The sequence below is a fragment of the Perognathus longimembris genome, chromosome 21 (assembly GCF_023159225.1).
Source record: "Perognathus longimembris pacificus isolate PPM17 chromosome 21, ASM2315922v1, whole genome shotgun sequence".
In the NCBI taxonomy this organism is placed as follows: Eukaryota; Metazoa; Chordata; class Mammalia; order Rodentia; family Heteromyidae; genus Perognathus; species Perognathus longimembris.
The window spans coordinates 41,243,585-41,254,149 of record NC_063181.1 but is presented as its reverse complement, the minus strand read 5'-3'; the positions used below and the strand labels follow the sequence as shown (position 1 = coordinate 41,254,149).

The window sequence follows — 10,565 nt, the reverse complement described above, 5'->3', positions numbered from 1 at the left end:
TCAGGCACAGAGTGAGTTTACAGAACAGCAGCAGCATGAGAGCAACAGCTGCTGGTGGAGAAGGCACCGCGCGGAATGGAATCAGCACCCCCTCCCGCCCCTCGGGGGTGGCTGGGGCTGACTTTTCACCTGGAGTGCAGAGGCCGGGCCCCTCCGGCTTCTCCAGCACTGCCCTGCGGGCTTGGCTTCTCTGCAGACACTTCTGGAACCGTCCTGCTTATTCCTCTGTGGCCACCCTGGGTGCCAAAATGGACCACTGCAAACCATCTTTGAGCAAGCAATCAGTTCTGTGATCCAAAGCTGCTGGACTTGCTGACTGAAGAAAACTCTGCAGGACCCTTTCTTTTCAAAAACCGTGCCTAAGGGGCAGTTCAGCTTGGCTCTTCCCCTGGCTTCTCCACCCCACGATCAGTGTTGCAGACCGCAAGTTGCAGTCACTAGTAGTAGGGGCCTAGCTTTTCGTAGCCTAAGTAACTAGGCCACTCGGGAAATAGACCGTAGGAACACCGTGGGCTTCCAAACTGGTCAAAGGCTATTCCGAAATCGGGTCCACTGGGTGGGTCGATCATTCCCTGAGTGGCTTTCAGCTCTGCTCGGATGATCCTGTAGTTTTTGCCTCTGTTGCTGTCCCAGTACGCCTGGCCGTTGCACTCGTAACACACAGCAAACTCGATTCTTTCATAGGACTGCATTTTCTCGGGGAGGCTGATGTCAAAGGAGAAGGTGTCCCTGTCGGAGCCGGCGTAAGTGTCTTTCACGTACTGACAAGGGAAGTCTGTGAAGCTCTTCCAAGTGTCAAACGTCATTCTGATTTTCACGATCTTCTCGAAGGCCAGGTTGTGAACCTTCACGGTCCCGGCCAGGGCTTTGTCTTTCAACACGCAGTTTTCCAGGCAGACGTGGCCGGTCTGCAGCCGGTTTCTGAAGTCTAAGTAGTCTGCAGAGGGCTGCGGGAAATCCAGCACAAAGCTCTCGCTCTCTGCTGTCGTCAGACTCACCAGGTTGTCCAGGAGCTCGGTGATGTGGAACGGAATATCTAGTGGGTCATCAAACTCGGAGAACACTTTGACCATTGTCAGGGCCAGCCCTTGGTTGTCTGCAAAGGAAACCCGCTTTTTCACCTTCTTCTCAGGGACTGTTGGGGTCACCAGCCCGCCGGCTTCCTTCCTGCTGGCTAGCTGAATGCAGGGCCTCAGCGGCTTGCTCAGCTTCGGGGACAGCTTGAAGGGGAAGCGCTCTCGACGCAGCGATGGGGCCATGCTGCTGTATCTGTACTCTATGTCCACGGCCATCATGGGGCTAGATGAACAGGCTGGAACTCTGGGACAAGGGAGAAGAAAGCAAAGAACAAAGCGATCAGACGGATATTCAACCCCTCCTCCAGCACACACTTGCCTTGATCTGTGGCTACTTCCTAGTGTGGTCTCGCAGGACACGCGTTTCAGGAAAATTGTGTGTGTGTGTGTGTGTGTGTGTATGAGAGAAAGAGAGAGAGAGAGAGAGAGAGAGAGAATAGGGGAATATTTGAGGTTAAAAGAAGTATGGCACTTAACTAGTTCCAAAACAAATTCACAGGTCTTCCTGTCACGATGCTCATGTGCCACAGAGGATAATAAAAATGACACATTATTTACAGAATTCCCCAAACTTATTGAAGGAACCCATTTGTTGGTAGGATGTTTCCATACAGAGCTGTACAAATGAGCACACTTGGATATATGTTACTATTTGTTATCAATTGACAAGTAAAGGTGGCACGTGTTTATGGAGGATGACACAATGGTTTGTACGTATGTATACACTGTGGAATGTTCAAACAGAGCTCTTTAATGTATGTGATTACTGGTGTGTGTGTGTGTGTGTGGTGTAGTAAGCAGTTTTCGAGTGTATAAGATATCGTCGCTAACTGTAATCACCACGGTGCACAATGGGTTGCTTCAGCTTATTCTTCCACAGGAACGTGTATGTTCCAGACGTGGAGTCCTTCGGGGAGTGTCACCCTCCTGGTCCTCTCCAGGCACACATTGCCCTTGAAGTCACCAGCCACTCACTCCCTGTTTCCACGGCTTCTGGGTCTTTCTACTCCTAGATCACTGCGCACTACACCCTGTCCTTTGGGCCCATCTCCATGTTCCTGCCAATGGCTAGATTCCATTCTTTCCTCTGGCTGACCAGAATGACTTTGTGTCCATCCGCCATGATTGCTTTATCCTTCACTCACAATGGGCATTTAAATAGCTAGATTGTGTGTCTCAGCTATTGGGAATGGTATCACAGGGACTATGACAGCTAGTAGACCTGTCTAGTATTCAGATACCTGCTTGTTTGAGTGGGATTGCTGGGTCAGACAGCAATTTTATTTTTAATGTTTTTAAGGAAATCCCATGGTTTTCTTTAATGGCTATATTAATTTACGCTTGCAACAACAAATGTATATGACTCCCCTTCCCATATCTCTTTACAGTGTTATCTTTCATTTTTTAAAATCTTTTTAAAAGTAGCTGCTGTACATGGTAGGAGATGACATTTCACTATAGCTTTAATCATAAATACTGCTTTAATCCAATAAAAGACATACATTCATCCCACCAACTTTGATTTGGTGTTTACATCTATATGCCAGGTCTCATGCTAGACACTGTCAAGACAGACACAATTTTTTTTTTTTTTATTAAACTTACATGGTAGGTTTTTATATTCCAGAATATCTTTCTTTTAAAAAGAACTAATTTATATTTCCAAATTTTATATAGGTGAACATTTGCTTTGTAATAGTTTATAAAGACAGCTGCTCAAAAATAAAAAGCAAATAGATTCATGCTAAAAGAGTCTAAACCTGACTTCATTAAAACTATAATTTTTTGTAAGTGAAAAATCAACACAAAACCAGATAGATTAAAGGCAAAGTGGAAGATGGAGAAGGACAATGAAGGGATGACACTGATCAAGATGAATGGTGGAACTGAAATCACTTTGTACAAGTACTTAATAATAATAAAGTATTAAAAAGTGCAAACTGGAAAATATTACCCAAATGAGAAGTATTCAACACCTTGATATACAAGGATTCAACACCTTCATATACAGAGTTCTTATAAAGCAATAACAGAAATGAGTGAGAAGCATTCATGGAAAATTTATGAAAAATTTACAAATGGCCCATAAATATGAAAAAAGTCCAGTCCTTAAATTAAGAAATTTTAAGCTAGAAATGATGGTTGTTTTACCTGTTGGATTAGGAAAGGCCTTTGAAAGGAAGTAAGGATATTTTTATTACTCTACATTGGTATAACTTTTCTAAGTATTCCTATCATTTTTGTTCCAGTATCACATACCAGTATTCAACCTAAACAAGTAATTAGTGCATGGAAGTTAACGTATGAAAATGTCCAATGAAACATGACTGAGGAAAAAAAAAATGACCACTAACAGGCACTCGGGTAATCAACTAAACCACATCCCTGTGATTTTACCTTCCATCATTAAAAGCATAATTTGTGAAATCTTTAAATGACAGGGGAAAAACTCATAATAAATGGCTAGAACGAACATGGAGAAGATAAAATTGTTCATAAAGGCCAGGCTCGTGGGGAGAAATTACATAGGTATGTAGAAAAAGACTACAGACGCAGTGGCCTCCCTTTTCTGTGGTTTTGCTTTCCATGGTTTCAGCCCTCTGTGATCAACCATGGTCCAAACGTACGGAGTGAAAAGTTCTGGGAGGAAACAGCTCGTGAGTGTTAAGATATCCACCATTCTGAGTAGCTCAAATCTTAAGCCATCCTCCCCAGGCCCTGAATCAGTCCTTGGTCTAGCATACCCAAGATGGGAGCCTTCCCTTGTCAGTGTTTCTGCAATGTGGATGGGACTTGCCTGTTGATCACTTACTAGCCATTTGGGGTAGCAGGCAATTGATTGGCAGTGCTACTGCTTGTAGTCAAGTTCCCCTTATTTAACTTAATCATGACTCCAAAGCACAAGGGTAGTGATATGCACAGAACACAGAAGAACGGATGAACTCCTGAGGCCATGTAGAACACTGTAGGACCTCCAGGAGTGATCGGCATGAGCACGAGGTCTGGAACCACCTGACGACTGCCAGTTCTAGGATATGTTCCTTGTAGATAAGGGTGCTACTGTAGAGTTGCCAGAATATACAAGTGACAGGATTTCAGGAAATTATTTTTCTTGCTTTCTATGTTCTTCCGCTTTCTAAGATAATAGTGCTTCTTTAGTTATAAATAATAAATAGTTAAGAACCTCGAATATTTAAAAGTTGCCCAAACTACCTGATGGAATTGTTTTAAGAAGGAGGAATAGGAGCTGAGAGCTAGCTATTTAGGAGGCTGAGATCTGAAGATCCTAGTTCAAGGCCAGCCTGAGCAGACAAAAGCAAGAAACTCCCATCAATCACCAAAAGCCAGAAGGCTCAAGTGGTAGAGTATCAGCTTTGAGTGAAAAAGCCGAAGGATTACACTTGCGGCCTTGAGTTCAAGTCTCATTACTGACAGAAAAGAAAAAGCAAACTAGAACTACTTCTTAGGATGTGAGAAGAACTGGGCCATGGCAGCTGCAGAAACATAGCAACAAAATGAAATAATTTATGGCTGTAATGTACTTATGTAAACATTTATTTCAAAGGATCTTTGACTTCCTGTTTTCCCCCTAGAAAAGTCAATTGAACAAAAAATTCTAGGGCAAGTCTACTCGCTATTATCTGTTCTTTTGCCCATGTAATTGTTCTGGAAAGGAAAAGTCTGACTGAACTGGGTAAGAAGACTGGGGAGAGGAGCAATGTAGGGGGGAAAAAATCACTAGTATTTACCAAGTACTTGAACTTGTTCATTTTTGCCCCATGGCAAATTTTTATTTGTGTGTATTGGAACTGTTCCTTCAGCTCAAACTCGGGTACAGGTATTCTGCATTTTTTGTTTACATATGTATTAAAAGCAGCCACCCACACAGCCCATTCCTCACACCCCCGATTTGTCACCCTTGAGCTGGGGTACCTCCTGGACTAGCTGCTTCCTTTGGGCCTGAGTTAGCCCAAGGTCACCCACAAATTCTCTCTGTACCTCCACCAAGCCCACAAACCAGCCACATATTCCTGGACACCTTAGAAGCAGCTCGCTAGGAAAAGGCTGAGAAACTCAGGGTTGGATAGAAACAGAACTCCAGAGCACAGCCCGTGGCCTGGGCGTCCACTAATCCACTCTCCCAAGTTCTGCTCCTGCGCAAGGGTGGGCCCAAGAGCTCGCTGAAGTTGTTCCTTGGATGCCAGGGGTGTGAATTTGCCCCCGGGGACCCCTTTTGTCATCAGCTGGGAAACCAGTGGAACCGGTTACCCGGAGGCCAGCTTCTCAGGCAGCCCGGGTTAAGAAACAATTCCGCTAGTATTTTCAGGAGGCATTTTAATTTCCTTCCAAGCACTGGTGACTCAAGCCTGTAATCTTAGTTTCTTAGTTACCCAGGAGGGCGAGCTATGTGGATCAAGGTTCAAAGCCAGCCAAGACAGGAAAATCTGTTAGACCTTCGTTTCTACCCACCAAAACATCCAAAGTACAGCTGTGTGACTCATGTGGTTGAGCACCAGCCTCGAGCAAAATTCCTAAGGAACAGCAGCACCCAGGCTCTGAGTTCAAGCTCCAGTACCATCACAATAAAAGAAACAAACAAGCAAATAAATAAACAGAGACTTTTCAACGAGAGGCAAAAGTAAGGCTACATTGTCCCCAAAGTTACTGTGGGACTACTGCCGTAAGGAACTGCACGGGCAAGCCCGGCCCACGTTCCTTGCCTTTTTCTTTGTGTCACCAGAACCGCAGGTGACGACATTCAGTCCAGTCCTGGGACTTCAGTCGACAAATAATGTTACCGTCAGCCACTCTGCTGTCCTCACAGTAGAGTTATACTCATCGATCTGACCATTCTCCAAGAATCAAGGCGCGAGGTACTGGTTTATAGTAGGCTTTCCTGACCTGTCCAGGAAGTTCCCATTACACAGAGATCACCACCACCTCCAACCTACACGGACTATACGCAAGCATCAGAAAAGCACAAGGCAATAACCACTGTGTGTGTGTGTGTGTGTGTGTGCTTGAACTCAGGGCCTGGGCACTGTCCCTTAGCTTTTTTGCTCAAGGCTGGCGCTCGACCACTTGAGCCCTCAGCTCTACTTCCCGCTCTTTGTGATGCGTTGGAGAGAGGAGTCTCCATGGACATTTCCTGCCTTTAAATGCGAATCCTCAGCTCCGTCTCCTGAGCGGCTAGGATTACAGTTGTGAGACACTCTGAAGACCTTGGGCAGGTGCGTCGGGTTCGAATGGCACGAAGAGGACCAGTACCCCCTTTAGCTACTCTAGGTCTTCCTTTTCCTTGGGTGGGGGGGGGGGGGCGCAAAACCAGAGGGGACAGACACACATTTGACCCAGCAGAGTGTGTGACACAAGAGCTGCACACCAGCTGCAGACCTGAAACCTGGGAACGTGAGTAACTGTCTCCCGGGGGGGGGGGTATCCCCAGCACTTGACTTCCATGTGGGTACCTCAGAGGTCCACTGCACCCCATAAGGGTCTGGGCCATGCCCTAGGGTGGACTCCAGGCTTCCCGGCTCCACTGAGACCACTCCAATGGTCATGGGAATTGAAAGACACACGGGTGATTTGGAGAAATGTCATTTTTGCTCCACGAGTGACAAATAACATTTTTCAAGACAGCTGGCTTGAAAATTAGACCGCACGGTGCTTTTTCTTGTGAACAAAGGCTAGACCTGCACAGAAAGTAACCTTTCCACGGCCTTCATAGTTTTAGACAGCTGGCTTTCTGGCTGCGTGTCTTATAGAAAGTAGGTGACAAGACATTTTTCTCTCTCTCTCTCTTCTCCTCTCCCCCTTCCCCCAGTCCCCCCTCTTTCACCGCCCCCCCCCTCCAAAGTACCTCGGAGCTAAGTATCTGAATGAAGCCATTTCTGAAGGGAAGAAGTCTAAGTGGGGCGGACGCTGCCACCTAACAATGTCTGAGTGTCATCAGAGTATTTTTTCCCCAACTTTTCTGAGCTGGAGGAGTTGGCTGCGCGTCCCACCACCCTCGCTGGGATTGTGAGTGTGTGATTGTGTGATTGTGTGTGTGATTGTGTGAGTGTGTGTGATTGTGTGTGAGTGTGTGTGTGATTGTGTGAGTGTGTGTGTGAGTGTGTGAGTGTGTGAGTGTGTGAGTGTGCGTGTGTGGGGGGGGGTGGGGGGGGAGATGGGCTGGGAACGCAGCCCCCCCCGGGGGCCTCTCCTGGGCCAGGCGAGTGCGTTCCCACCGAGCCCCATCTCCAGCCTCCCTGTGACCCGGGCGCCCTACACGGAGCCGGGCGCCTTCGCATTCCCACGCCCTCGCCTCCAGCCGCCTGGCTCTGGGCTTGGCCCGTGGGCAACTCCGAGGAAGGAGCCGCGTCCTCCTCCGGGGCTCGGGGACCCGGGGCTCTGGGGCAGGCGGGCATCTGCGGGACAAGCGCCCCCCCCCCCGCGGCCAGCTCTCCCCCCCACCCCTCCCACCCGGGCTGCAGCCCCGCGCGGTCTGCCCGGCCCAGCCCGCCCGCCGGCGCCGTCCCGCCGGAGGACCGCGCTCCCCGGCGCGCACCGTCGAGGCTGCCGGCCGCCGCTCCCGCCCTCGCCGCCGTCCTCCCCGTCCTCGCCCGCACTCACCTTTCCCGCAGCGGAGGAGCCTGGGTGCCGGCCGGCCGGCCGCATCCGAGCGCCGGGAGGGAGGGAGGGAGGGAGGCGGGGAGGGAGGTGACGGGGCGGCCGCGGCCGCGGACGACGTGAGCGCCGGTGCGTCCCGGAGGCCGGGCGCGCCGCGTCCCCGCAGATGAAGCCCAGGAGGGGGCGGGGCCCGGGTGGATCACCGCGGGGCGGGGCCTGGCGGGGCGGGGCCTGGCGGGGCGGGGCCTGGGTGGACCACCGCGGGGCGGGGCGGGGCCTGGGGCGGGGCCTGGGTGGACCACCGCGGGGCGGGGCGGGGCCTGGGGCGGGGCCTGGGTGGACCACCGCGGGGCGGGGCGGGGCCTGGGGCGGGGCCTGGGTGGACCACCGCGGGGCGGGGCCGGGCGGGGCGGGGCCGGGCCTGGCGGGGCGGGGCCTGGGTGGACCACCGCGGGGCGGGGCGGGGCCTGGCGGGGCGGGGCCTGGGTGGACCCCCGCGGGGCGGGGCGGGGCCGGGCGGGGCGGGGCCTGGGTGGACCCCCGCGGGGCGGGGCGGGGCCGGGCGGGGCGGGGCCGGGCCGGGCGCCGGCCCCCGGGCCCTGAGCGCACCGCCAGCACCCCCGCGCGGGCCGCCCGGTCCCCCGCACCGCACCGGCCCCCCGCGCGGCCGCTCGGGGCTTGAACTCGGGGCCCGGGCGCCGCCCCCCGAGCCTCGGCCTGCCGCACCTCCACGCCGGCGCGTCGGTGGCGACCTGGAGACCGGGGTCTGGTTTCGAACTCCGGATCCTCAGCCCTCAGCCTCCGGGAGGCCGGGCGTGCGCCCCGGGGCCCCGGCGGGGGACGTCGGCCCCGGGCAGCCCTTCGCGGGGCGAGCGGGTGCCCGACGCGGGGTGCCCGCGGTCCCGGCCGCCCTCCCCGCCCCTCGCCCCGCGGCTCCCGGGCCGCACGGAGGTCCCGCGGTCTCCAGCCCGGCCTCTGGGTGGAAGCCCAGCCCCCCCGGCCCCGGCGCCCACGTAGCGCGACCCGCCCCGGGCGCCGAGCCGTCGGGCCAACGCTGGGACGCGCGGAGGGGCGGCCCGGTGCGCCCCCCGCGGCCCTGGCCCCTCTGCGCGGGCGTCGGGGCGGACGTGCGGGGCTCAGCTCCCGGGTCCCCCCTCTGCGCGGGCGTCGGGGCGTCGGGGCGGACGTGCGGGGCTCCGCTCCCGAGTCCCGGCGGCAGACGCGCCGGCCCGCCGCCCCCTCCGCGCGCGCCCCCCGCCCCCCGCGGCCCCGTCCCCGGTTCCCCGTCCCCCGGTGCCCGGGCTCGGCGGGCGTCCGGCCCTCTTGAACTTTACCGGCGCCCCGCCCGCCCCTCTCGGGGTCGCATCCCTGCCCGCCCCTCTCGGGGTCCCACCCCCGCCCGCCCCTCTGGGGTCCCACCCCCGCCCGCCCCTCTCGGGGTCCCACCCCCGCCCCTCTCGGGGTCGCATCCCTGCCCGCCCCTCTCGGGGTCCCACCCCCGCCCCTCTCGGGGTCCCACCCCCGCCCCTCTCGGGGTCCCATCCCCGCCCGCCCCTCTCGGGGTCCCATCCCTGCCCGCCCCTCTCGGGGTCCCACCCCCGCCCCTCTCGGGGTCCCATCCCTGCCCGCCCCTCTCGGGGTCGCATCCCTGCCCCTCTCGGGGTCGCATCCCTGCCCGCCCCTCTCGGGCGCCGGCGGGGGCTCCGGGCTCCCCGAGCCAGGGGGCGGGGCGGGGCGGGGCGGGGGGCGGCGTCCAACCCAAGATCGCGCCCGCAGCCCGGCGCCCGCACACCGGCGGCACGCGGAGCCCCCGGCCCTGCTGCCAAGTCCTGGCTGGGCCCGGGCGCCCGGCGGCCCTGGGTGCCCCGAGGCGCCCTCCATCCCATCCGACACCGCAGCACCCCCCTCGTGCAGCACCCCGACATCTCCCCGCCACTGGCAGAGCGCGGAGTGTGGGGGGGGGGAAGTCCCCGGTGGGGAGGGGCGCGTGCCTTGGGGCTGCCAGCTTTCTAAAGTGCTAAATAAATGCATTAAAATAAGCATGCCGCCATTGTTTACACACACACACACAGATAAACACACACACATGCATACATACACACACATACACATACACATGCATACACACATGCATACATACACACATACACATACATACACACATACACATGCATACACACATACACATTCATACACACATACACACATGCATACATACATACACATGTACACACATGCATACATACACACATACATACACATACACACAGACACATACATGCATACATACACATACACACATACACATGTACACATACATACACATGTACACACATATGCATACATACACACATACATACACATAGACATACACACAGACACATACATGCATACATACACATACACATATACACGTACACACATACATACACACATGCATACAAATATACACATACATACACACGTACACACATGCACATACATACATACACACACGCATTGACAGTAATAATAGTCAACCACTAGGAAGGAATGTCTTAGCCCTCAGGTTTGAGATATTTACCTGCGGCAACTACCATGTCCGCGTGCCACGATGGGGAAAAATCACAATGAAATTTCTTTTCCTGCCCTCAGTATTGGGCTAGAGGTCCACCCCTGTTTCATGAACTACTCCAGACACAGGGGGTGTTTCCCAGGTAGAGACGCTTAGAGCGGGGCGTATCACCTGACTTGAGCCTGCCGTGGTATCTCCTTGGATGGGCTTGTGCTCTCTGTGCTTTCTGGGGCACCTGGAGGTCCACTAGACGACAGCCTGCAGAGGTGGAAGAGATAGAGTGTGAACCAGAAACTCCTCCTCTCCTGGGAGATCACCATCCA

The 10,565-nt window shown here is 54.4% G+C and overlaps 1 protein-coding gene across 2 annotated transcripts; it reads right to left on the bottom strand.

Moving 5' to 3' along the window:
- Nucleotides 1–19: 19 nt before the first annotated feature.
- Nucleotides 20–8,916, bottom strand: Ppp1r3b (protein phosphatase 1 regulatory subunit 3B). Of its 2 annotated transcripts, none has more exons than XM_048330767.1 (2): nt 7,692–7,730; nt 20–1,320 (listed from the first exon to the last, which is right to left on the bottom strand). In XM_048330767.1, the coding sequence occupies exon 2, from the start codon at nt 1,293–1,295 to the stop codon at nt 438–440; it is 858 nt and encodes a 285-aa protein (XP_048186724.1). In that variant the 5' UTR covers nt 1,296–1,320; nt 7,692–7,730; the 3' UTR covers nt 20–437. The 2 variants fall into 2 exon arrangements, with proteins under 2 accessions (XP_048186724.1, XP_048186725.1); XM_048330768.1 differs by lacking the exon at nt 7,692–7,730 and adding an exon at nt 8,888–8,916 and having other exon boundaries at nt 21–1,329.
- Nucleotides 8,917–10,565: the final 1,649 nt, after the last annotated feature.